At 37.0% G+C, this 27,958-nt stretch overlaps 2 protein-coding genes across 3 annotated transcripts in view; one reads left to right on the forward strand and one right to left on the reverse strand.

Moving 5' to 3' along the window:
• MRPL13 (mitochondrial ribosomal protein L13) overlaps positions 1–4,127 on the reverse strand; it is a 28,810-nt gene extending 24,683 nt beyond the window's left edge. The window contains exons 1-3 of the mRNA XM_009087855.4: positions 4,050–4,127; positions 3,339–3,462; positions 503–596 (exon numbers count right to left, since the gene is read on the reverse strand). Of these exons, the coding sequence (XP_009086103.1) occupies positions 503–596; positions 3,339–3,462; positions 4,050–4,076 (245 nt within the window). The 5' untranslated portion in view covers positions 4,077–4,127. The remainder of the gene's footprint in view (positions 1–502; positions 597–3,338; positions 3,463–4,049) is intronic.
• The window catches only part of MTBP (MDM2 binding protein), a 34,788-nt gene continuing 10,904 nt past the window's right edge, over positions 4,075–27,958 (forward strand). Inside the window, exons 1-18 of one of the 2 annotated variants that reach the window (XM_050971470.1) lie at positions 4,075–4,282; positions 4,708–4,788; positions 5,814–5,887; positions 6,004–6,149; positions 6,624–6,682; positions 7,490–7,634; positions 9,196–9,313; positions 9,854–9,988; positions 10,782–10,876; positions 11,646–11,718; positions 13,301–13,418; positions 16,286–16,459; positions 17,592–17,705; positions 18,892–19,056; positions 19,423–19,516; positions 21,182–21,337; positions 23,454–23,549; positions 26,678–26,944. In XM_050971470.1, the coding sequence (XP_050827427.1) occupies positions 4,075–4,282; positions 4,708–4,788; positions 5,814–5,887; positions 6,004–6,149; positions 6,624–6,682; positions 7,490–7,634; positions 9,196–9,313; positions 9,854–9,988; positions 10,782–10,876; positions 11,646–11,718; positions 13,301–13,418; positions 16,286–16,459; positions 17,592–17,705; positions 18,892–19,056; positions 19,423–19,516; positions 21,182–21,337; positions 23,454–23,549; positions 26,678–26,944 (2,318 nt within the window). The remainder of the gene's footprint in view (positions 4,283–4,707; positions 4,789–5,813; positions 5,888–6,003; positions 6,150–6,623; positions 6,683–7,489; positions 7,635–9,195; positions 9,314–9,853; positions 9,989–10,781; positions 10,877–11,645; positions 11,719–13,300; positions 13,419–16,285; positions 16,460–17,591; positions 17,706–18,891; positions 19,057–19,422; positions 19,517–21,181; positions 21,338–23,453; positions 23,550–26,677; positions 26,945–27,958) is intronic. The other variant, XM_050971471.1, reaches the window with a different exon arrangement.

Consider the following 27,958-nt stretch of genomic DNA (forward strand, 5'->3'; position numbering starts at 1 on the left):
ATATATATACACACACACACACATACATAGATATATATATATATACACAAACACATATATATATATATCTTATATATCTTAAATGTGGAGTGCCAATAGAAATATCTTCTATTACACAGTAAACAGAATAGTCCAGATCATTGGGTCCAGAGGTTAACACAAGACACAACCTCACTCACCAAACCTGTTAACTTATTCAATTGTTCTGACTATTTTTGAGTTAAATTATTTCCCTAGTAACATATACTGGGTATAAAATAAACCAAAAAAACCCAAAAAAACAAGAAGAAAGAAAAAAAGAAAGGAGGAAAAATGTTTACACCATTTTAAACATCATAACACATGCAAATAAACAAAAAAAACAAAAACAACAACAACAAAAAAAAAAACCTGAAAGTTAAAGCAGGAATTCCCTATTAAAGCAGTATGCTATAAAAGACTTCAATTATTAAGAAAATATGACACAAAATTTACCACAAGCTTTATTTACTATAAAGTTTACCCAGTATGTGAAGAATATACTTTCTGTTCCCACTTGTTACCAGAGAAGGCAATATGTCTTGTATTTATTATGACAACGTGATCTCCACAGTCATCTGCAAGGTAAAGTAAGTGGAAGATATTAAAGAAAACCACAGAGGGAATCAATCAAAGTAACAACTTTTATGTGTGCAATACATACATGGTAGCATATAAATACACCTTCCATAAAACTGAAATTTAAAGATCTCCACTTTTCAAGTCAGACCATCCAAATCAGCACTTCAATACCAACCTTAAGTACTATTTTTAGTGCTACCAGGTTAGAAGGCAGGTAAGCAGGTAGAATACCATGAGACCAGATGCCTAAACCATTGCAAATATTCAGCTAAGATTTGGAAATCTGGCTTACAGGCCAATTTCTATTCTATTCAACACATTATGCTGCATATGCACCTATATTTAAAAAAAAAAAAAAAACAGGAAAAAAAAGGTTAATTCCAGATGATCCTAAATATTTTTTATTTTACTTTCTCATAAAAACAGTATCTTTGTTTACTGAAGAACTGAATATTTTGGGTAAGTAAAATACTTATATTAAGTAGTTACACTCCCAGGCTAAGTATATAAAAAGTATATAAAACAAACAAAAATATTGCATTGAGAAAAGTGGCAGGGGGAAAAAGCCCTAACAACAGCACCCCCAACAGCTCTTATGGGAAAAACCCCACAATTTCATCTATCCAGCAGAAGCAAATGTTACAGCATATACACATTTAGAGTTATACCAGCAACTTTAACATCAAAAGTTCTTTAAGTACAAGGTTTATAATCTATTACTAACACCCTGCCAGAAACAGTTGATTTAATAAGGCTTCTGTAGTAATAAAGCGCTAACAGAACCTCTATGATCTCAAAAATATCACATAAATAGGAGAAGATTTAGTTTTTAATTTTAGAAGTAATGATCCTGATCAGCTGTATAAGCTGTAATCAGCCATTCAACTAAAGTGAAAATGGATTTCTCCAAAGTTCAGCCTCATTTGCATCACCATATTAGAACACAACTATTTGAAGAGGCTCACTTGATTAAAACATTTTTAGTAGGTAACAAAGCAGGGCTTAAATTGACCATGCATTTTTATAGGAACACGTAATTAATCAAAGCAAGTTTCACACCTTACGGTTTTTATTAATTTTTAATCTTGTATTCTTTTAATGCTCCACTTTCAATTACAGCTGAAGTGCAAATGCAATTTACACATCTTTGTTGCTGCAGCCTTTCACTGCTGACAGTTCAGTTCTAAAAACACTGTATGTCTTCATAAATATCAGGGAACTGACACCAGACTGTGACTTTTTGCTCTTTTGGTTGGGAAGATGACACAATAAGCTCATCTTAAGGAAATTTCTGCCAACAGTTTTCCACTTGCGTGAACACTGGATTAACAAATACCAAATTAAAAACTAAACAATAAAAAAATCTTCCTGATGTTACTCTGTCCAGGGACCTGTTATCTCACAGACACTAAAATATTAGTTCAAAAAAAAAACAAAACAAAAGAAGCATCAAGTACATAAAGCAGAAGTTCCTGCATACTTTGCTCTCCTAAATGTCTCAGTAGCAGTAACCAACCAACTAGTGTCAACATGTGTAAAGCAATTAGCACTGATTTACAGAACATTTTAAACAAAATGAAGTTATCCTTGAAATACTTCCCAAGACCTTCTAACTTCACAGACATAAAAGTATCAAAGTTCTTTCTCACAGGGTAACCAAAGCCTTTTGCTCTTAGCATCTCCTTTATTTCTCAAGACAGCTTAAAGCCTCCAGTGACATCTTGTGGATACAATAAAATTTGCAACAGCAGAACTCTGACATTTAAAGGTCTTGACAACACTACAAATCCTACCTCCTATTGAGAAATAGATCAAGTATATTTTTACAACATACCCTTCAACATGTATGAGCCAACTTCAAGGCTTCCTTTATGTTTCAGCAATGCCTATGGAAAAACTTGTATGGGTACTACAGGAAACATTGTAGCAGTGGTGTGAAAGATCAACTTTTTATTATTTATAAAATTATTATCCTCATGAGACAGGCACTACAGCATTACAGGTAATGAACAGGATTACAGATGCCTCTTTCTAGCTGAATCTCTAATTTGCAGAAAAACTAAATGATAGTTTTGTTTAAACAAGACACCTTTCAACACTGACTGTCGCCCATTTAAGGACAGGTTCCAGTCTCCTCATCACAGAATGTGTGAGGCAGGAAGGGGCCTTTGAAGGTCATGTCATCTAAACCCAGTGCTCAAAGCAGGACCAGCTTCTGAAAATCTCCACAGATGGAGACTTCACCACCTCTTGGGCAATGACCTCCCATTACTCTGACAGTAAAAAATATCTGATGTTCAGAGTATCCTGTGTTTCAGTTTGTGCCCACTGCCTCATGAAAACAGGACTGCTTGGCACCTTATTCAGAATGAAGCACTCCAAGACTGTGGTCCTGGGCACCTACTGAAAGGAAGTACTCAGATGTTTCTTTACGGGCACTGTGAACTAAATCTTTACATTTAAGATCAACAAAACATATCGTGAGTTTTTTAAAAAATGAAAGAAGAACTCACCGTAATTCAGTTACTCAAAATGAATTACAATTTTGTAATATCTTTTATGTGTATTGGTAAAGAAACAACATTAGGTTGCGGTGGGGTATGATGGAAAAAGATGAGAAAGAAAACCACAACTGAGAAATGTAATATTTTATATCAGGCTTGATGTTAAAACTGTAATTGGAAGAAACATGCATGTTGAAGAAAAGCAAATTTGCTTTCATCCATTGCAATACTCACTTAGTGCATGATAAATAGGTTTATGTCTGCCTTCGAGTCTGATTACAGTGGCAGCTGCTATTTTTCCTGGGGGCTGCATCTTCGCATCGAGGAGGTACCAGGCTCTACCAAAAGTAGCCCATTGCTGAAAAGAACGAGGGTCAGTACTTAGCACAGGGAAAGCTCACACTACCGTAATCTTTCTGAATTAAATCAACACTTCTTTTACATTCAAAAAATGCTAGAAGGAATACTGACACGCAGCACCACCCCCTTCAAATAACCTTTAAATGGACGGAGCACTGCGATGCACCCACTGCAGTGCAACGTACGTGGGTAACACCACTGACAGGTTACCGGGCTTTGTTTCAAAAACGTAGATTTGCTGCCAGCTTCCCTTATGGCTACACGATGGAAGCCGTAACATCGCTGCAGGATACTGAACGCCCAAGGTGTCCTTCCCTCGCGGTGAAGGGCACAGCTCCCCCAGCCGCAGCTTTCAGACCGCGCACAGCCTGAGCCGCGGGTCCCCGTCCCCAGCCATGCCGCACACAGCGCCTCCTGCCAGCGGCACCCCCAGGCCGGACACCGGGGGCAGCCCCGGGGCTCTCCACTGGGGGCCTGCGGATCCTCGGTGCCCGCCCGCCCGCTCGTTCCCTCACGGCCCCCGGGCCCCGTCCCGGCGGCAGCGAGGGCCCGGCCCGGCCCGGCCCGCGGGGAGGCCGCGCTCACCTGGGCCGCGCGGCTGTAACTCGCCATGCCGCGGCCGCGCGGGGCGCGCAGGGAGCGCCGCCGGGGCCGCGGGAAGCGGAAGCGCTGCCCTGCGGAGGGCGGTGCCCGGGCGGCTGCGCGGGACCTTCGGAGCGGCGCCTGCCGCGGCCCGGCCGGCATGGACCGCTACGTGCTGCTCCTGAGCTGGGCCGAGCGCAGGGCCCAGGGCGGGCCCGCAGCAGCGACCGCCGCAGGTACCGCAGGGACGGCGCTGGGGCCGCGGGCCCCGTGGGTGCTGGGCCGGGGCGGGCGCTGCTCTGGCGTCCGCGGGGCTCTCCTGGCTCCTGCCTCCCTGAACACCCCTTTGCTTTCAGGCTGAAAGTCTTTGGTGCCTTTAACCTGCAGAAGCTTCAGGGGGGTTCCTCCTTTATTGCGATGATGCCGTGTAACTCCGTAATGCGTTCCTAACCGTGACTTAAAGGAGAATTTAGGAAAATTTGTCTTTTTAAACTGCTTATCTGCAGGTTATAGTTCTGTTAAAACCCCTAACCAACCCCTTTCCCCCTTCTTCCCTAAATTCACTTTCTAATATCACACTGAACTTTATACTGTATTTGCAAGAAGGTAAGATTTAACTTCCATAACTCATTAGTTTTAAGATTTTTTTTTCTTTTTCCAGCTGGGACTGCTGCAGACATGCATCAGTTCCTGAAAGAAAGTTGTAATGCATCTATAAATGCAGATGTGAGCGTATTCCCAGGTAAATATGACAGTGCACAGCGAGGTGGGGCAAATTCCATCGAGGAATTGGCCTTTGCATGTTCTCTTAGGGGAAACAATCAGAAATTTAGGTAAAGCCAGTTGCTGTGGTGTGGGCCTGTTCCTGCTGCTCCTGTTTCTGTGAGAGCCTGATATCATTTTAGCAGCTAAGGTGTTAGGAGATTATTAGATTGATTGGTCGTGAGAAATGAAGGGGAAGGGTTTTGAAGAGTTGACAAATTTCATTCCAGTTGAACAAGGAAGAGTAGGAAAGGGCTTGTTTCTCAAGTCAGTGGGAAGTGTGATATTTTAAATACTTCTATAATGTCTTCTGATTTTTTCAGTAGAAACAATACTTGTCTGTAGGGTAACATTTCAGAACCTTAATCCATAAACATGAAATAATTTTTTCACCTTAGAATTGATGTCTTAAGGTCTGCTTTAGTACTTTTAGGGGCTGCGTGTTTGTGTTTTGTTGTTTTGGGTTTTTTTAATTAAAAAAATGCTTTCTTAGTTATTTACTTGGTTTGAATATCTACTGTTGTAAGCTCATCTTGTCACAGATGTCATGTAATTGGGATTTATGTGGGAAAACCACTATAAGCTCTTAAAATTCATGGAGATTGGAATGTTGAGCTGTTTTCAACTTCTGTGCTTTTTATTGCATAGATATGTTGATAGAGCATCTCATTTTGTGAACTCTAAATCAAATTTATGAAAGGTGTTGTTTAGTTCAGGTCTGATACAGATTGTGCAAAGAGAAAGCAATATTACCTAGAACAGAAAAGAGGTCAAATGTTTTCTTACTTACTTACAGTCAAAAGGTCAGTAATAGACACTTGCCAAGACACTTACCTACACTTTCATATGCCTAGAGCTTAATGACAGTGCCAGAGGAAAGTAGAACTCAAGTAATTGTTGCACATTAAATGACTTACAGAGTCTTTTAACAGAGATGTTCATTATAATAGGAAGAAAGATTGTAGTGAATTAATCAATTTACATAATTGTTTTATCTCTTTGCAGCTTGCTCAGTGGCTGGAATTCCAGGTGCAAAGAAATGGTATTTTGCAAGTCATGTCATTTGTGGTTATTATCAGGTAAGACAAATCCTTTTAGAGTATAAGTTCCTCAAACATCTGCCTGACTGCAGAACGAGCTAAAACTGTGATGTTCAAAACTCCTTTTGCTTATTTAAGTCTTGTTGTTTGATTAGTTCTGCAGTTCTGACTGGGAAGAAATAAATGTTGACACACAGAAAAATGAAGACTCTTATCAAGCAAGTATTGATGACAACCTGGGAACCACACAAAGTTTTGAGGAGGATGACAGTAATAGTCAGGAATCACTGTCTCTGACTGAGTATGTGTATTATTATTTTTATGTAAAAAACAGCAATCTGACATCTATCAGCAATGACCTAAGGGGACCAAGAAAGTTTAACAAATGGGAGTTAGTACTAAAGCAAGAGTTAACTATGAACAATCCCCTGCTAGTACTGAAAATACTTTTATTTTGTTTAGTATAGCTTTAATTTCTTTGCAGATGATTTTTATAGGATAACTGAACACTTTTCTAGCAGCCAACATTATATGTACAAAAAATTCTTGTTAATTCCTCTTAAATCCTACTTCCAGTTTTACTTCAGATTATTTTGATGTCTATAGGCCCACTTCTGCCTTAGTAAAAGAGGAGATGATTTCTCATAACCTGGGTATATTTGTGCAGAGTTTAAAGACGTAAGATACATCAGGTACCATTCATTAATTGTAACTTTTTGTTTCTAAATTACTTGGTTTACATTTTGGTTCCAAACATGTTGTTCTTCATTTTCAGCATCTATGATGAAGCTGCTGAAAGTCTGCATCAATTAGCTGATAAGTTGCCTGCCCCAGGTAAGCTGCCTTTAAAACCCAATCTCATTGGAGTTTATCTTGTTTGGTAAAAGGATAGTGAATGGAAGAGTTCAGAGAACCTTAGTTTGGTAGCTTGAAGGTAGTTTAGGAACTTGAGCATGGTTGGCATTGCAGATCAGCTTGAGGACTAGTTTGCTGCTTGTTTCTTTGGCAGACAATAGTTTAGTAGAGTTTAAAATAATTATATAATAAATTTATCCATCTGAAATGGCACCAAAGTAAGACAGTAAGCAATACAAAACTCAACACAGGAAATTTCTTATTAAGAAAAGGAAGATGTTGATATCAGGCCTGCATCTGATTTAACAGCTGCTTGCTTGTGAGCCGAGAAGATGTGGAGGAAAATACATCACAACTGTTGGACTGGGATTCTGTAAACTGGACATACATATCACTCTGCCTGTTAGGTCATATAATGATGTAGAAGTTGATTTGGGATAATAAAGGAACTCAAGAAGAATGAAAAATAGCAGCTTAGAGTGTTAAAAGTAGGAAAAGGACATAGCTTAGTTGTATGGGAGAGAAATCTCATCTCAGTGCTGAGTGAGAGGAGAAAGGGACAGAACCTTTCACTGTCACTGAGGGAGTGGTGAAATATTTTGTGTTCATCTAAGAGGAGAAGCAAGTGAATGAGCTAAAATATGTGAAAAGTGTTTTAAATCTTGAAGTTACTTGATCTTTTTGCTGGTTTTAGTGCAATCAGTGATAACCAATACTATTCTATCTTTGAATGTCTGAAAAATTTACTGAATCATGATATTTGAGTCATACAAAACTATTTTCTAGGCAGAGCAATGGTTGATGTAATCCTGCAGGCTGTTGAATGTGATGGACCCAAGTTAAAGGACTGCTTACCTGCTGTTGGTGCCCTGAAACACCTGAGAGAGTGGCACTCTGCACAGATCACTATTGCAGCAAGTGAAGCTAAAGGGTATGGCATTTATTTCAGGGCTAAAACAAAGTCACTGCTGCCTTGTGTTACCATAGATCAGTGGGTTGAACTAAAAACAGCTTGTTGGGTACTTTACATGTATACTTTGAAAATACATAAATTAGTCATCTGTTGTTGTATGAGGGGAAGAATTACTCATCCTGATTCATTGTAAATGCATGTCCTAACCACAGAAGCAGGGAAAAAAGCCAGTCCTCTGCACTTCTTGTTTTCTGTGGGGGCAAAAAGTAAAATATTTTCTCTTCCTTTTCCATGGGTTCAGTGTGCATACAATGTTTTCACGTTGTCTTATGCTATGGGATAACTTGTATATTGATTGTAGTTTTCTGTTTTTTTTAAATGAATCCATACTACTGCTGGTTTTACTTTAAATTTTATATTACCATTGGTATTACATTTCAGGGAGGAAAAGTAGAGTGCTTCATTTGTCCCTTTTGAAAAAAGAGTATAAACACTCTATTACTTCCTGTATGTTTTTCAAGATTCTGTTGACATGAAGAGTAACTGAGACTATTAATTCAAGTTGAAATAAATTCCAGTAATTTACTTACTGTCCTCCTCTAATTGACATGTAAAGGCCATGATATATCTCACCATATAAACCACAGTGATCTGGGGGTTTTATCCCTTGAAGTGAATAATTGTGTGGATACTGAACAACTTGGCAAGGTCTGCACTTTCCTTCCCCTCTATGCCCAAAAGATTGAAATTTCCTTCATAGAATGTGTGGTTAAGCTTAATCCTAAATTAATAAAACTGTTTAAAAAGGTGAATGTTCAGTCCTTGTATAGAATAAGCAATATTCCTACTAGCAATATACCTACTATTCTTGTCCTCCACATACCTCAGGAAATACTGTATAGTATTTCCTGAGGTATGTGGAGGACAAGAAAGTTACTCAGTGACTTTCATGCATGCTTGATCTCTGTGCTCATTGATATCATCCTGTGGAACCAGCTTTTGACTAAATTTTTCTGCTGCCTTTTATGTAAAGTGAGATTGAGTGTAGAAAATTTCTGATTAAAGTTATTTCACTTATTCTTCCTGTTCTGTTGATGGTGCTGATTTCCCTTGGGAGACAGACTGCCAGCAGAACCCACAGCTGCTGGCTGTTCTCTCTTGTTGAATTTGGATAATGCTTGTGCTGCAGTCATATCTCCATTTAGAAGGTTAACTACAAACCATCTGGACAGACCAGTGATAGCCCCACTGATGGCTGCCAGGCTGTGCTGCAGCTTCTAGCACCCAACATTACTGTGCTGTGCTTGCAGCTTGCCATTGCCAGTCTTATTTGATGTCAAAGTTCTTTGCTGTCACTTTCATGGAGCATATGAACAACTTTCTTTACAGATCTTGAATGAGCAATTCTATAATATTTTTTACTTTGTGGAATATAAAGCTTTTATAAAGCTTTGTTGTCTGTCTTGACATACACAAGATTGTTCTGTGCTAAGAGGTCATAGGTAAATTCAGTCAAACTGCATTGCATGTTTATTGTGATGTTAAATTCAGTAAGATTAATTCTTTGATATTTTTACAGTAGCTGGCAGAAGATAGCAGACTATCTGTCAGCAGACTTTGTATCTTCAGATGATATAATGAATATTATTGATTTAAATGAACTCTGGAGAGGAAAGGTTCAGATATGGGAAAGAAAGGTAAAATAACTTTTATTTTATTATTGTGGTGGTTATTTTTTAAAGCATCTGTATACCTCATTTAAAGCATTTATTATGCAGTGCATTTTATGCTTTAAGCCAAAGTTGGTTTCAGCTGTGTAATTCAAAGGTAATGTGCAATGTGTCTGGGTGGGTGGTAGCATGAAATGATAGATCAGTCCATCAAGATCTGAACTTCAGAAATTCAGATACTTCCCTCTGAATTTTTTTTTTAAACTTACTGTTGAAAATTTGATTGTTTTGTATCTATCACAAGTCATTGTCATATAACTGAGTCATTGTTGTAAGCATACATCTAATGTTTCTGCAAAACCTGGGACTTGTGTGGCATTGTTTACATTTTCAGTATTATGGTTTTGGATTTAATAGTTGGTTATCTAAGTCTAGTCTTTTTCTTATCTTACAGATCTGATAAAAAATAATACTAATTGTTTAAAATAACACATCTAACTAGCTGCAGAGAAATAATTTTTATCTCTTTTTGAAATATTTATAGTCTTCTTTTTTTTTTTTTTCTAGTTTGGATCAGGTGTAAATTTTCCAGAATTTTGTATAAAGAGCACTTCAGCCAAGACATTCAGGACTGCAAATTTAAGTTCTTGCTTTGCTCCTAAAAAAGAGTGCCAATTGAGGAATGCTGATACTTTGCCAGAAGCAAGTATTTTTCTTGATCTTTCTTTGAGTTTTAGAATTCGTCTGTTTTACTTTCCAGAGAAAATTAGTAACTGGGGAAACCTTAGTCAGAACTGAAAGTTAAGTAGAGAAGTAATTATTGGATAAAATTGAGGAAAGCTTCTTTTGTACACCTGTGTTGTCAAAACAGGTTTTTAAAACTTCATCTGTTTGTTCCTACAAATACAATACCAGATTTTTTTCAGGTAGAAATTGAGACATTGTTCAGTTTTATACTCAAAATAGTTAAATTATTAATTCTATCTATTTAACTATTTAACTAATAACTGTATTTATCTAACACTTCCCACTTAATTTTAAAAGTTTGGGTTTCTTTCTTTTTACACTCTTGGTGTTTCATGTTTTCTACTGGAAGTAGATAATTGGTGGGAACTCCAGAATCATATGTGTTGATGAAAACAAAAATGAGTGTTATGAAAATTGGTTTGGAGTTTGTTATTTTAATTGTTAAAACATGTGCATTTTGTATTGCATTTGTCTTCTCCTCGTAGATCATATTTTATTTTGAGTAAGAGAACTTATTTGATGCACATTGTTGATGTTCTATAAAGTCAGATTTATTTAAAAAAATTAAATATCTTCCTTTTTTTATATAATTTAGTATGATGTTGTGAAATGTTTTTGAATTCCTTTATACCTCTTTCAGATGTTATCTGCAAGGCTAACACCTCCAGCAAAACACTTGAGGAACTTTTGGTGATACAACATCATATATAGTGTTATATATATAGGTTTTTATTTGATTTCTTTTCAGGTTTTTCATTACTATGGTCCTGCGCTGGAATTTTTACAGATGGTGGTTCTCTCTGATCTACCTTCCATTTTCATATCAGATCTGGAGTTCGAGCTGTATCCTTTTTTTAAGGATCTAAACTACTACTGACAATTGTCTATAGCAGAAAGAAAAAGATCAGCATCTACGCATGCAAGCAACAGACAGATGAGAATAGGCAAGGAGTCATTCTGTGCTAGCCTGCCAAAATAGTCAGTGATTCTTCACAACTGGATTATTTAACTTTGAAATTTAAATTACATTAGCAGTAACCATTTATTGTTTATACTTTTGCACATATAATTGTCTGTTGATGTGCATGTTCTTTGTAGGAAAAGTATAGAGAAATGTTTATTCTGTTGAAGTTTAAAAAAAGCCTCAAGGCTTTCTAATGAATGAATGTAGGTTGCTTCAGAGTATAGGAACATTTGTTTACAAACTGTGTTTTTATTGTGCAGCAGCAAAATCTGTGGCAAGGTTTAGCAGAGGAGTTCTCTCTTGAGTGTGTGTGCTGCAGAGATCTCAAAATATATTACTATTGGTTTTTAAAAGTATGTACTTTTGGTTCTAGTCTTGGTGTACCAATAATACCTGAGGATGTATAAGCCTGCTATGATTTTGATTTCTGTCAGCCTATAATAGAGATGTCAGTGGAGTATTTTGTCATATAACATTTTCAAGTGTATCACTTTACCTGTAAAGGTGAGTTTTTTACGTTTTGTGATACTGTAGCATCAAAAATTAGATGCTTGCAGTGCATCTTTCAAATATGTTGGTAACCTGATTTGGAAAATAGAGGTGAACAGTTCTTTGTGAAGATGAGGTTCCCTAAACTGTTCTGTTCAGGAGCCTGTCAAGAAAGAATACCAAGGAGACATCTACACTGCTTTTAGACCAGATTTCTTTTCTCTCTGGGAAGGTAAAACCTTTTTATTTATGTATAGCAGAAAAATGAAAGTATGTATATTGCCTATAAAAGATATGGGAATAATATTTTTAAACCTGGTCTCTAAGCTTCAATATTTAGTTCTAAAGCAAACATGAATTTCAAAGCATGCCCACTGAACAGTTTTCTCTTTATCTCAGCTAAGTTTCAATCTCCTAAAACATTTTCTAATCCTTTCCTGACAGATAATTTCTGTGCTATTGTAATTGAGCTATTGATTTTTTTAGCAAAATGCAGGCATGTGTGCAGCCCATGAAATGTATCTAGCTACTGTGAAATGGTAGGCTTTTTTATTTTATATGTGCATATTCTGATTTTGGATAAAAAGAGTTCATGAAACATTTACAGTCCTACTTTTTCCCTCCTTCCTCTGCCTTGGAATGATAGTGAGATTATTCCTAGCCAGAGTATTAGTTTGAAAATGTTTTTCCTGAACATCCTATCACCTTTACATACAAGGTAATACATCTTGTTTAGGAAAGTGTTTTAGTGTTTATAAAATAAATCTATGCCATTCAAAACAAAACCTGCTTTTTGAAAATGGTGATACACTAATTATGAATAACATACGTTTTTTGTTTACTGTGGAGATGGTATCCCATCATCAGACTGTATGTTTCATTTTCAGTTTGTTATTTGGGTTTTTACTAACTCTTTTTCTCCTCTGCTACTCCATTCTCCGTTAGCTTAGCCAGAAAAGGAAAAGGTCCATTTTCTAGTGCTGTACCAAAAGTGTCTTTTAAAATGGTTTTATATTGGTAAATATCCCAGGTAATCTTCATTTTACTTAAGAACACTGAACACTTGGACATGCACCTTGTACAATCGGAGGACTCACATTTCTTCTAGTGTGTCTAAAGAAGGAGCCCAAACAGTGAAAACACGTTCTCAGGTTACTTTTTAGAGTCTGCACATGTTGAATTTAATATATTTTGAAAATAACAGTTTCTCATAGGGATTGTTTTGTCTCCTACTGGAAATACTGCACGTTTGTAGGCTTTTATATTGTTGTAGGCTATTACAGACTCTAATACCTGTCATAGCAGTGCTTGATTGCTTGGCTATTCAAATATGTCTGCAATTTTTGTGTTAGTGCTTATTGGCCTGAAGTCTGTGTAGAAACATAGACATAGTCCAGTATCTGGTTAAGAGACAAGGGTAATATGTTGGAAGGAAAATAAAAAAAAAAATTTTTCATAGGAATGTAGAGTCACTGATGCCAACTATTATCCTGGAATTCTCCTTTCATTCTGGATACTGCTCCACAAAAACATTTGTAGCCAGGCTATGGAGACACTTGCAATACATAATAAATACCTTTTATGTATGAAATGGAAATTCAGCAGTTAATGATCCCTCAATTGGACCAAAAAGAAAACACAATTTTTACAGCTTTTCTGTCAAATGCAGTTCCATTTTGATTGATGTGAATGACAAATATGTTAAATGGAGATGTTTTTCTTCAGTTCAACTAGAATTGAAATAATGCCAAATCGGTAGCTCAAGAATGAAGTGTAAAACAGGTTTACGTGTTGTATTTGCTCTCCTTATTTAGGTGGGAGCTTTATTTACATTGCCTTGTAATGTAAGCAGTGTTGTGATCCCTTCTCCTGCCCAGCTGAGCACCAAGAAATGGAAGGAATATATGGCTAAGAAACCCAAGGTCATTTCTGGTATGTGTATTTTGTTTGGTTATATGTGTACATGTGTGTGTGCCTATGTATGTGGGGTGAGTTTTTTCTGTACATTTGGGATTCTCTTTCTAACGTCAATGAAATCAAATCAGTGATTGTAATCTTCATTGACACTAGAAGATTTTTAGGTGAATGCAAGTTCAGCTGTGCAAACTTGTAGGAAGAAAAATGGTAACATCATGGCAAGCTTTGGGGAAACAAGGCATCTCCTTTAAACCATTTTTGCGTCTTGTCAATTACGATCCAATTTCCACACATCTTTGTAAGGTGATTGTAAAATCCACAGTGGATAGGTTTACTTCTGCAGATGGAATTTCAGTCTTCTTCACTGAGGTGCTTCCCTTCTTGTTTAAGCATGTCCAGAGGTTCTTCAGTGCACTTGCATTTAATTTCAATCTCTTCCTGGGAACATACAGTCTATTTAAAAATGCTGAATGCCTCCAGTCACCTGGGGGCCAGTGTGCCAAACCTGTAGTTGTGAACGTGCTCCCTGTAGGGCTGCAGTGATGGCAGCTGTCTCATACCTGTGCCAGTGCTTAGAAATCTGATCCAGAAAGTGGGAGAAGAGAATCAGTGCAGACCAAGGCTGGGGGAAGTTTCTCAGTCAGCCAGTAAATGTGCCTTGCAAGTGGAGGCACTGTACAGGCAGTGACTGAGGTTTGTAGGCATGTGAAAACATCAGGCTAAAAGGAACTTGGTGGTAACCCAGTGCTTAAAGTACTTATCTGGGATACAGTGAAGTGCTGAATTCTGCCTTCTTGCATAATCTTGTTGTTTATACATGGTCTAATATATAATTAATGTAGATTCCAAGGAACAGTGACTGTTTCTGTTGCCAACTTAAGACTTTTTTTTAAACAAGTATGCAGATCAGGATGTCTCATATTTGTGACTGATATTTTTTCAGGTTTAGGGACAGGAAAAAATTGAGAGGAATGATGTAGAGTTGTATAACAGGACAGGAGCTTAGTTATGGAATGGGTGCTGGCAGTGTTGCCTTTTTCCCAACCTGGAAATGAAACTTAAGATAATTTTAGTGAGGAGGTAAAACAAAAGAGGATCTTTAATGAAGGCCTTCTGAGGCAGTTATGGAAAGATGTCCACAAAAGCCCACCCCCCCAGGGATAGGTTTCAGGAAAATAAAGTTATAGGTTTTAGGAAATAAGCATGATTGATAAAAAGCACTTAGGAGGACAAGTGGCAATGTAATTTCCCCCAGGTCAAGCCCCTTCTTTGGAGCCCCCTCTTCAGCACTAGTTGTACTTTGTCCATGAGAATGTATCTCAAAGGGTTGTTCTGAGCCTTGGTTCCTAGGAAGAACCAAGATAGCATTGTACCTCCTGGGGCTTGGAGCTCTGGAATTTTTGTCTTTCTGCTTAGGGAAAGGCCATGGAAAAGTATTGGGAAAACTAGCTACTAATACAATAGTAGCTACAAATACAATAGTAGTTACAAATATGTGTGTGAAGAATACAGAGAACATATAAAGGCAAAAAGGCAAAACCCAAATGGCATCAACACTATATAGATTTAAAGTTACCTCTGCATGTTTGAAAGTGGTAGAGTATGGAGGGTGTAGAGCTGGTCACAGCAGCAGCATTTATATTTGTTGGAGAGATACCACTGATGCAGTCAAATGAGCACAAGATCCTCAATAGTGTCTGCTATTTCTCCTGTGCTCCAGTACAAAGCTTTTGTGCAAGTATTAATTATTGTGTGATCAGTAATACACAATAGGTTGTTATTAAGCCTCTTGAGTGAAATGTACAATAGGAGGAGAAACATTGCTTTTTAAATGTATTTTTTGTTTAATTGAAAACTGTTGATTTTTTAGTGGCTACCTATCTGAGTGTACTAAGGATTTGTGAATCCTTCATCTCTCCCATCTGTGGGAAGGTATGATTCGTGGTATTGGTAGCTCTGAAATGCTAAGATTAAAATGTGAAATAAAAGTTTACCCATCAGGAATCAGCTTTGAGATGCCAAGATAAACTGGAGAAGGAATATATTTCAAATGACATGGGAAACAAGACATTATGACAAAGTTTCTGGAATACTTTTTCTTTATTCTTATTTTTCTTTCTCTGAATTTATATATTGAGGTAGTGGGGTTTCCCCTCTTTTCCCATGTCTAACTATAAATTTTAAACACAGAAATATGTTATTTCTTGCTAACAAAAATTTATGATATTAATAAATGTGAAGTTCCTATAGAGTTAATTATTGAGACAGTACTGCAAATATCTTATGAAATTAAAATATTTGACTTTTGAAACTTAGTACATCAAGAAGTATTCATTATCTTGATTGCTATGTCTTCCAAGGTACTATAAAATGTTTTCTGTGTGAAAAGATAGCAACCCATCCTTTCACTGTTACTGTCAGGTCCCACATTAATTTACTTTCACAACTGCATACTATATGCCAGTGTTCAAAAATAGAATGTCTTTATCTTTCATCCAGGCACAAGGGTAAAGCAGGGAGTGAAGCTTTTATTAATGAATAATGCAGTGTCCTTGGGAAGAATGTGTACAATACTTCCTTTTCTTCTAGGGTTGTATGTTTGTCCATGGAACACTTACATTATTTCGATGCACATATGCAGAAAGGCCTGGTTTTACCAGCAGAACAGAAATTTCTCTTTGTTATTTCCTGTAAAAATGTAACTTTGCCAGTTAAAGGCTTGTCTCTACTTAGCCCAGTTAAAGAGCTCTTGGTTGGTGATTAGTAAGATTTCTCACAGAGCAGAAGAAAGCAAATGAAAGAATTTTGATGATGAATTATAGTTTGTTTTAAAGATGTTTTCCTGAGGGTGTTTTCACAGTTATGTCTTGATGTTTGTTAAGTTCCAGAAATTGAACTGAAAGGAGAATCTTGCCGGTATTATTTCTTGCTACAAGGCAATGGCTCTGGAGGATGTAAAGCAACCTTGATTCATTCAGCTGGCCAGATCAATGGGGTGGCCACTCTTGCTGCAGTAAATGGAAAGCTAAAGGCAAAAGCAGAAGAAACAGAGTCAGGTAAGAGTAATCACTTATTTATTAACGAGTATCTGAATGCAGGTATATGCTACGTTCTAAATTTCAAAAGTTCCTTTTATTCACTCCGGTCAGTATTAAAAGAAGGAAAACAAGGAGAAATATTACATCTTTTGTGAAAATGTCTTTTAAGAGTATTTTTCCAGATCCATAAAAAAATATAGTAAGAGCTTATTTTTTCACAGAATTTACTGCTACCATATTTTTAAAATCAACTATGCAAAGTTATTGTCAGTTATTTCTCATAATCGAGATAAGTTGAAAATTTTTTATTATAAAGGGACGTACAGGAAATATTAATACAGAACAAATTTGTGAAAGCATAAAGTTTAGAAAGTGTGTGTTGTTGGTGTAAAGACTGACCTGCCCATGCCAAAAATCTGTGTAAATGTCTCTTGAAAGTCCTGTTTCACTGATGATTTAAAATAAAACTGCAAGGCCAATAAACAACTTGAGTTTTGTTATAACCTTCAATCCCTTTGTTGATGTCCGTGTTACTGCAGAATGTTTAAGGCATGAGCTGGCATTCCTATCCTAACTGTTCCACTAGGGAAGAGCAGGTATGCAGCCATTTATCATGGAGTATTTGTCATGTTACAACTACACCTACCAGATAACTCTACTAACTCCTGTATTTGTTTCAAGAACACTGGCAGAGAAAAGGAGCACAGTGACCTGCATCTTAGCTACTTAATTCCTTATTATTGAAACAAATCTGTGTGTTATATGACTGACTACTCAGCCATTTATCCTAATTAAAATCCCATTAGTACTGTGTCAGAAGACTGAAAGTCCTTGACCATATGTTGGGAGAAAACTTTTCTTCCCTGGTATCAAACTTAGGATCTTTTTACCTTCTTTAAATGTTAGTCATGTTGTGTTGTCATTATACAAGTTTTGTACAGAAATTCAAAAATAGTCAGGCATCTCTTTAAAATTATCCTCCTGATGTTCAGTTGGAATGAATTCTTTTGGTTTTTCAGTGATTAGCCATATTTGAGAGTCTGGTTGTTTCTTTTGAATGTGAGGTTTTATGTTTTCTATGTTTATATCTTTTATTAAGTAATGACCCCAAAGAGTGATTTGTAATAAAAATTTGTCCTAATCTATACAGGCTTTCATATTTCTGACTTTATCAAGTCTCTGCCATGCTATTGTGGAGAGGATATTGTACAGAGAGAAACAAAACTGTCTCATCTCCAAGTGTTTGCCTTGAAGGAGTATCTCAGTAAGTAATGGGAAAGCTCTGGTAATTCTCAAACTAGTATTTAAAAGGTCTTTATTTCAAATTAGATGGAATGGCTCACCTTACAAAACTGAAGTTGTTTGACAACCAAAGAGTGTTGATCACTTTGTGAAGAAATAGCAGAAGTTTAAAAATAAACTTTTTGAAGTACATCCATGATTATCTGTCAGATAATGGAAAAGAGAACTCTGTATTAGTGCTGGTGGTTGTTACATGAATTCTCTGAATTTTGAGCATAGTGTTGAAATAATTCTATAAAATTCTGTAATGATTTCCCCAAAATCCTTTACTGCCGGATATGCCTTCTACAAAAATAAGAATTCTGGTTTAGGTTTTTCAGCTTTTTAAAATTTTATTCTTTGTTTGAAAAGTCTTAAGCAGCAGAGAAAAACCATGTATTAGAGATTTGTTAGATTTATCATGGTGGATCATTCATAATAAAAACTTGAAGGATCATCCTCCTCAGATTTTTATGACTTTGCTAAGAAGTCCATTTGAGTGTCCTGATTTTTTTGCATCTTAAGTCCATTGCTTAAAGAGACTCAATTAGAAGAAAAAATGCTTCAGAGAGATTGTTTGGCTTATTGAAAATGGCATGCTGTAGAGGTAATTTAAGTGCATTATCATTAACAGAATAACAGCTTAAAGAAAATAAGATTTCTGTAAGTAGTCTTGTCTTCCACCCCACACCCCCTGCTAACTTAGTCATTCTCAGATTCCTGTCTGCTTCAACCCTGAAGGTGGGCTTGCTTTAGAGCTTGTGTTTTAGTTTCTTTTGAGTGGGTCACCCATTTCCATTAAGAGGCTGAGTAGGAGCCTAAATCATACCAAAATTACCTGACTCCTGATATTGTGACCAAAGAGACCAGAACAGGCTATCAGTGACTCAACAAGTCCAGGTGTTTGTCTCTGGGGGATTCAAACCTGGATATACTCAGAAATGCAAGGACTGTAAAAACATGAATCATGTGTGACTTCAGCTATTCTCATTGCTGTTTTTTCACTTGTCTTTGGAATAAACCACCCATATCTTACTGGTACAATAGCAAGTGTCAAGTTAACTTGTGTTACTGGTTTTGGGTAGGGATTTTCTTGTTTGTTTTGTAGCAGGCTCCAGTTTTTCTTTGTTACTTAGCAGATGTGGTACCTTTTGTTTTTTCTTTTATAGAGAGAAAGGAATTGACCAAGCAGCCTGTAGTTATTTCTACCAATGAGTTTAAAAGCTTATTAAAACTCACAAGAGAATGTTTTTTGGACCTGTGCAGCACTAGCATTCCTAAACCTGTTCTGCAGAAGGTCTGCAATAAAACCATGTCATGCACTGTGAGTTGTGGTAAGTATTTTTATTTACAAAATACACTGCTTACTTTCCTTGGATGTTTTCTCATACTGGTCATCAGTCTTTTAATAAAAGGAGTAAAGTCTTTTTACCAGGAGGGGAAAACATGGAAGGAAAAGTAAAGTAGTTTTTTAGGCTTATTTTGCAAACTGAAATTACCTTTGCATTACCTATTTGCTTTTTCTTCCTTGACAAAAAAGTTGTCCAGAAAACATTTCTGAGTGCATCACCAGATAGATTTTTATTTACATACTTTTAGAGAGATGCATTAAGGAATATCTGCATATAAAGGACTGTATATCTATTTCTTTAAGGAATAAGATTCTTTATTTAGGGTTGTCCAACATGTATTTCTTGCAGAGCCTGATTTAATAGAGCCAAATCCATTGGAGTGGCCAGAAAGACACGTTCTTCAGAATTTGGAAAACTTTGAAAAAAACAAACAAAAAATGAGGTAATACTGAAATACTGGAGATTTTCTTTGGAATAGCCATTAAACTTTACTGTAGAGGAACTTTATATATTGATAACCATAGTGTAAACTGTTTTCACATGTTGATAATCTTTTAAAGAAAATATTGCTTAAGGCTAAAACTAATTTTTTTTTGTCAGTTTCCAAAGGTGTAGTTTATTGGTATTTAAAACAGTATTGTTTTGATTTTTATTGACTAAGTGCAACTGGAAACTAGCTAAAAGTATAGTAGTTCTAAAACTAAATTACCAAAATGGCACTTCTAGAAATAGGAGCCATGGTAGGAAAACATACAAAAGATTTTCTTTCTCACAACATACCCTAATTAGTACAGATAATTTAGCTGGTTTTGTCAACATGTGCAACGTGTTCTAATCTCCTCATGTTTCCTGAATAGTCAGTACTTAATATCATATATCAAGTAATTTTGAAGTCAAAGAGCCTATTGGTTTTATGTTTGAAATTTATATTTAGTTATGTTTTGCCTTCAGTACTGTTCAAATGAAACCCATAGATCTTTGTGTCACTTAAGACAGCCTGTTGATGTCATTTGAGCTCTCACTTTATAAGACTTATATAAGACTTGTCAAGGAATGGTTAGGTTGGATATTAGAAAAAGGTTCTTTACCTAGGCTGTGGTCGGGCACTGAACAGGCTCCCCAGGGCAGTGGGCACAGCACCAGCCTGACAGAGCCCAAGAGGAGTTTGGGCAATGCTCTCAGGCCCATGGTGTGACTCTTGGGGATGTTGCTGTGCAGGGCCAGGAGTTGGACTCAATGGTCCTTATGGTCCCTTCCAACTCAGCCTATGCTGTGATTCTGTGACTTAATGGTCTTTGGTGGTGTTAATGTTCTTGCTGACAGACCTGTAGAGGCAAGTGGCCAGCTGTCCTTTTCTGAGTCACTGTCATTTCTCTCCTTCAAGTACCATAGATGGCCATGGCTTAGATGGGAGTTCTGCATGTGATAAATTCTCACATTAGCTTTCTCATGGTGGTATTATTATCATCATCATCGTTATTGTTATTATTATTGGCTTTTGTTTCTCAAACAGGCAAAGTTCTTCCTTTTAATTAGCTGGCAAAAAGCTTCCTGAAGGACCTTTCTGTTACATAGTCAATGTTAATTTTATTGTTCATAACCTGAACTGAGTATCTTTCTTATCCTGTGTCAGGATACAAGGTGTTGCTTACAAAGGGAGAAAAATGGGAGAAAAGGGAGAACTTTGATGTACTTGATTGAAAACACTAAAAAAGAGTGGAGGGTTGCATGCAGTAGTGGCTTTATTGTTTCTTTCCTGTATATTGTATATTTTAATTTTTTTTTTATGGGAACCAATTTTTGGTCAAAAAATAGAAAAAGGGGGTGAATAATCTTCTTCCCATATTGTATTTCATAACCAAGCTCTAAATTCTTGAAGAAACTACTTTCTTCAGTCAAGTGTTAGAGAATTTGCACAAATTGTCATGTTCTTTATCATGAACATCTGTGTTAATGTTCGTAAGGAGCAACTTTGTTCATTTTACTTTGGTACTAGCTTAATTGCTTCAGAGTAGCAATGACTTAATATTTTTTTGAAATATTAAATGAGTTTGAGTTTATTAAAAAAAAATAAAAGATTAGTCTTTGCTCGCTGCTTTTTTTCCAGAGTTCCTCTGTTTGCACATTCACCTGAGCAGTTGCTGGGACACAAGGACAGCCAGAAGGAGTCCCTGACGTTGCTGGATGCTAAAGAGCTGCTCAAGTACTTCACCCCAGAAGGGCTGCCCGTGGGGGAGCTCCAGCCACTCCAAGTTCCCAAGCGGTATGATCATCATAAAGCCAAGCTTAGAGCTGATGTAGGGGGGTGTAAATAAGGGTGGAATGGGAGTCACAGAATGGCCTAACTGGATTTGAGTTTATAACTTGCAACATCCTTAGGTCACATGCCTGCCAGTGAAATCAACTGTTTTGGTCTCCAGTCAGTGTTGCTATTTAGTTCTCTCAGAATCTGCAGTGGCTGGAGATGATGATCTTGGCCCTAGGCATTTAAATAACAAAACCATCACCTGAAGCACAAACTTGTTACTGGTAGAGCCCTGCCAAGCTGCTGCTGCCCTATGTGTCCATTTCCAAAAGAGTATTTCTAGGAAAGCAGAAGCGACTGTGGTAGAGATTTAATTTTTTTGGTGTGATTTCTTTCAGTGGAGGGGAGTCTAGGTGGGAAGACAAAATAAGAAAATATCTGAGCCTGTTTAACTGTGTTTGTCTCCTGTCATGCTTTTTATAGATACATGGAGTTACTGGAATAATTTTCAGGGTCTGTACATCTATTAGAGTTAAGGCCAGACTCTATAAATAGTCAGTGTTTGCAGAAGCAGAACCTGTACTATTTGTGCAGTGTGTCACAGTGCTAGGTAGGCAAGACAGTCTTTGCAGTCACTACAATTATATTTGTTGACCTTTTTAATACTGAATAATAGAAACTGTAATGCAATTTTTTGATACAACCCTTGATCCTTTTTCAGACTTCATTTTATGTAATAAAAGTGCTTGTGCAATGGCAAGGTTCTGTAGTATTTGGGATTTTCTGTAGGATTGAGACTTCTTTAAAATAGTTACTGAAGTTTTGAAACTGAACTGAATATGTTCTGAGCAGACAATTCAAGCAAATTAGAAAATATACAGTAAAGATTTAGAATCTCCTACTGGGTTGTTAATGAGTGGAGAAAATTTAGAATTTTGGCTAAAATATTTTCCTTCCAACTAGTTGTGTGGGAAAGAAGTGAATAATTTTTCACTAAAAAAAAAAATCTATTTTTTTAGTCTTTGATTTTTTTCGAAGCCTCCAGAGAAGCACTATAGCATAGAATACCTTGAGTGTCTTGAATGATTTGCTTTGAGCTACAGATGAGTGAGATCTGAATTTGAATTGAGTCCAGCAGAACACTGTACTCCGAGCTGCTCGCTCCCCTAGCAGATGCTTTGACTAAATTCTCTGGAATTATGAGGAGCTTTGCACAGTAGGTGATCAAGAGCAGTGAAATGGACCCAAGGATCTTCCTGACCAACAGGATTGAAGAGATTTTGAGAGAGACTCGTGAATTAAAGGCATGTTCACTTGTTTTCTGTGTTTGAGCTTAGATAGAAGTTTGATAGTTTTGGCTGACAGTCTTTCCAAATTATCATTTTGCTAGATTCAGTATTACATCTTTCCTGGATGTTTTTCTCAGATTATTCCAGTGGAAATGGTGCAGAGGCAGAGTATATGAATAAAATTTAAGGCAATGTGTAAGTTTCAGATTCTGTTACATCTTGTCTTTGTGTCTTCTCTTCTTTAGAGATATATGTCAGGGTACGTTGAGATCTGGCAGCAAGATCTTCCTATCTGCCTTGCTATGGTTCATTCCCTTGAAATACCCTCAAACAAATACACTCTTATGATTTAGCTGTAGAGAGTTACTAGCTGGAATTGAAATATCCCTGGAACAAGCCATTAGTTCTGAAGTCTGGGAAAGATGAGTGTTAGGTGAGGCAACAATTTGAAGCTAAAGGGAAGGAATTCACTACTTACAGTGCATGATTGAGAAATGGGAGGTCACTTCCCAGTTCCTCTCAGTTCATTCTACCACTCAGGTGTCCCCTTGTGGCATTGTGATATTTGCCTAGTTTTATTGGTAACTTGTTTGGAGCAGTGACCTTAACCATCTCAGAAATGTCTAAGAGCTTCTTTAACAATAACAGCTCAGTAGGAATTAGTTGAACTTAAATTCTCACTTCAAAACAGATTTAATTTTCCATTGATGCTTTATCCTAGGGGCTTAGCTGCACGACATGCTGTTTTGTTCTTCATATGTGAAGGCATTTGTTTCTGATTTTTGGAAGTATAATTTATCCTGATGGTAACTGGTTAAAATAGATCTTTATTTTTCTCCTTTCAGTGAAAATGCCTTTCGTGTGACACCAGAGCTTACTCCTCGAAAACTCAGAGGTTTGCCTTTTGAAAAAGCAGCTGGATGCCATTATCATGGACTTGAGTAAGTTTCCTGACTTCTTTTCTCAGATTTATTTTTTAGTTTCCAGTCTAAGTGTAATTAGAAATGTTTCAAGCAACATATTAAGGGTATGTTAATTATGGGTTAAATGTCACTGGTTTCAATTGCAACATTGCTGCCTTGATGGTAATGTAGAAACATTGAAGGTGTTTTTTTCTCAGTTGTACTGCTGTGTCTCTTCTCAGTGTCTCTGAAAATTTTAATTCAGAGCTAAAACTGGCAAGGGAATTAGTACATATCAAGTTCCTAGTGAAGCACATGTTTTAAGTACTTACATAGTTTCTGCTTTGATATTTAATTCTAGACACTTTTAAGACTGATAGTCAAAAGGTTTCATGAGACCTGCTGTAATGCTGCTACCTGCATGTTCAGGGAGCCTGAAAACACCAGCAGGCAAGTGTTAGTGGTAAGGATGTTCAAGAGGAGCCATATGGCTAGGACTGTTAATCTCAGCCAGCCAGCAATAGTTATTTGTCAAAGCAAACAAATGGGCAAACTGTCACATAATGTAGCTGTATAAAAATAGTTTAGAAAAATACAAATATTGACATTGAGGAGAAAAGGAAAAAGGCTATAGAAATGCTGGAGTAGATAATTAAGCATAACTTTTCTATACAGACAGTCTTATTGCAACATACATTAAGAAATGCAGTGGATACCAAGCATAGTTAGCTCAGTTTTTGTGCAAGTTTCTGCTGCCTCCTAAAATCACATTTTCAGATTATCAGAATTGACTAACAATGCTGCTGGTATTTTTTCCCTATTGATTTTACAAATAGTTTGATTAGGTCTGTGTTTAATATCTGGTAATTTTAGCCAGGTTCTCTAGGGCAATGGAGCACTCCTATCTCTTTAGTTATCTCTTTTTCTAAACAGTAACTCATGAGTCTGTTAGCCTTTTTAGATTTGTAATAAGTGGCACAGAGAGGCAACTGGGTAGAAAAGAGAAATGCATATGGTGGGTGTGGGAAGAAACCACTTCTCTGTTGTCTGTTGCTGTGTGGTATCTTGCTGCCCTGCCTGACCTCAGCACAGAGTGTGCCTGAGATTGCAAATCAGGCACAGCACAGCTTGTGCTGCTTCTTCTCCTAGCAAAATGTGACAGATATAGACCAGAGGCCTGGCTATTGTGGAGAGGAGGAAGATCCTGGCATATTAATATTGCAGGGACAATGTGCTTAGCAGAATGGGAGGGAAGCAGTAGAGTGGGAGGTAGTGTATGACCAGAACATATTGTAACAGGAGTATTGTGGTTTTGGGGCAGATGTGTTTGGTACTATACAGTTTTCAACTGCCCAGCTGCTGTATTTATATTTGGAGGTAAAGTCTTGTCAAAAAAACAAGGAGTAACAGTTATCATAGAATGGCTTGAGTTGGAAGGGACCTTAAAGATCATTTAGTTGCAGCCTCCATGCCATGGGCAGGGACAGAAATAATCCCACATATTTTTCCCCAGTGCTGCTCTTAATTAATTTTTCACTCAGCCTGTATTTGTGCTGGCATTGCCCTTATCCAGGTGCAGGACCTTGCACTTGGCCTTGTTGAACCCTCATTAGGTTAGCACAGGGCCATCTCTCAAGCCTCTGGATGGAATCCCTTCCCTCTAGTGTTGACCATGCCACAGAGCTCGGTGTCAATGGCAAACTGCTTTCCTGAAGTCCAGGGGTGGGCTTGCTGTGTGCTCTCCTTGCTGCCCTGAGGATCCCAAACTCCACTATTTAATGGTCACTGCAGCTTTGAGCTTCACAATCCCCACCACCCCCTCCTTCTTGGTGGGCACGAGGTCCAGCACAGCACCTCACCTCACTGAGAGAAGGAAGTTACCAGTGCATTCCAGGAGCCTCCTGGATTGCCTCTGTCCTATGTATTGGCACTCCAACAGATTATTGGGATGGCTGAAGTCCCCCATGCAGACCAGGACTTGTGAATGTGAGGCTGTTCCTGTTTATGATTAAACCAAATTTTTGGTGTAATGAACATGTGCCAGACACTTGAATGCTGTTTTGCAAAGAGAAAGCAATTGCCATTAAACAGTGAGTAAAATGGCAATTTAACTTCTAAAGTAAAATGGATTTTTTAATCTTTGTAGGGTATGTAACTATTCAGGGGACTGAGAATATAAATAAGAAAAATAAATTCCTTGAAATTTTTCATTTCAGACAACTTACTGTCTTATCAGATAATGAATTTATTTCTAGTGGAAAGTCTTCCTCAGCTGTAGAAATTTTTCATCAGCCAGTTATTAGAAAAATTAATTTCTCCCTGAATATGAAAATACTCTGAAGAAAATGAAAACATCAGAACTAGCAATTTAACATGATTCCATGTTAAGAGATAAAAGTAAAGAATGTGTCTTGAATTCCTGAGAGTAGGAAATATTGCTGAGCAGTTTGAAGGGTGGGCTGAGCAAGAGCTCACACTGTTTAAAACAATTTGTAACAAAGAGCTGGAATAAGACAGAGTTTACTGTTACCTTTCCCTGCACTACAGTAAGTTACTGGGTGATGAAACACTGTTCTCTTGCAAGGAATCCTGGAAATAATTTATTCCAGAGAAAAGTTAGTTAAAATGCATTTTGTGTTACCTCGTATGTATGTTTCACTGAGTTAGCACTTGTTCATTGGTTATCTTTCAGCCCCACTGTAGTTATTAGTTTGTTCTGTTGACTTGGTTGATCAAACCAGTTATTCATTATAGTCAATAGGAAGCTTGTGCTTGTTCAGTAAAACTTTTTTGGTATTTTTAGTACTTAAAAAATATGAATCTCTCATACAGCAGTGTTTATCTCCAAGCTAAAAGTTGCATTTCAAAGAGTTTGTTCAATGAAAAAATAAAATTCTGCTAATGTCTTTGGAAATCTTGTAAGAACAGGGTAGAGTTACAAATAGTTTATAATTCAGCTTCTTTGTTGGAGTTGGACTTAAGTATAGCAAAATCCATCAGGCAAATATTAATTTACTGGGCTGTTAAAAGTTGTCTTTCAGAACAGTATACCAGTTCAGACAAAAAAAAAAAGGTTTTGGTTCACATGACTGTTAAAAGTAAGTTTTTCTGATTGTAATAAAAGAGAGACTTTCTCTCACAGGTTTCTCACCCAATTTCAATTTTAGATATTGTCTTGATAATAGAAGAGCCTTGGAGAGAGATGTGGGATATGCTGAACTTCAAACTCGTCTTATTCGCTATGAAACTCAGACTACTTGCACCAAAGAGTGCTGCCCTGTGCCACTTGTCTTGAGTCCTCTGCCATCTCCTGCAGTCTTGTCAGAGCCTGGAAGTGTCCCTGATGGAGAGACTTTGCAAAGTGAATTCAAAACAGAGACATCAAGGCTAAAACGCAGATCAAAAGACCTGGATTACTTTTATCCCAAGAAAAGGTAATGCACTGAATAAAATGAATCTTTAGCATGAAATGTTTCAGTAGTCTCTTGTGAACTGCATCTTTTCTTTCGTTTCAAAATGTTTTAGTGAAGCTACCTAGACAAATGTTCTAGTTGTTTAATCCTCTTCTGTAGGTTCATTTTTTTTTTCTCAAGTGTGATCTCTCATCGATGGCATTAGATTAATCAAAACCATGTAGCACAGGCACACTTTATTTAACAGATTTGGGGTTATATCCTGCAGTCTCAAGTGTCTTTGAAAAGATGACAGATAGCCTCATCTAGGATTGAAACAGTCAGTGCTCCTGTACTATGAATAAACAACTAAAGGTTTAGAAAGCCAAGGATTGTACAAACAGAATAATTGAATTTCTAATCCAAAGGACTGCTGGCATAAGATGACCTACCAAAATTCAATCTTATTGTCAGCCTCGTTTATTAAAGTCTTTTCTGCAAGTTTAGTTTTTACGATTTTCCTTTGTATCTTGTCCTCACTCTGAAGATGCAAACTCTGTCACTGAATAATAGCTGCTAGGTAACACTATTTCCAAATTCACTTTTTTACTGTAATACTTCACTTCTTCCTTATTTCCAGGTTGATACCCTTTGCATTCTAATCACAATAAACCTTGAACAGAGGTCTGGTTTTAGAAATAAGTGTATCTTTTGCAGCTTACTGAATAATTAGAAATGAAGATGTGATTATACTTAACATTTTGGTAACTGGAGTTTGGAATTACTGATGCTCTTATGGTTGAAGGATCAAGGATTACAATGTTCCCATAGAATTATAATGCCCAACTTCTTGTAGTTGAGTTGTGACATTCCTATAGGGCCAAAAGAAATTGGATAAGACATAACTTCTTGGAAATATCTAAAGACTGGAGGTCAGTTCTCTTCCCAAGAGTTTTATTTTCTTAATTACCTGATTTCTTCAACTTTTTTCTAGACATTTTTAATCAGAGGTGGAGTGGGTCTACATATCACAGCCCAATCCAGTCAGCAGAGTGC

The sequence above is a fragment of the Serinus canaria genome, chromosome 2, assembly GCF_022539315.1.
Source record: "Serinus canaria isolate serCan28SL12 chromosome 2, serCan2020, whole genome shotgun sequence".
NCBI lineage: Eukaryota > Metazoa > Chordata > Aves > Passeriformes > Fringillidae > Serinus > Serinus canaria.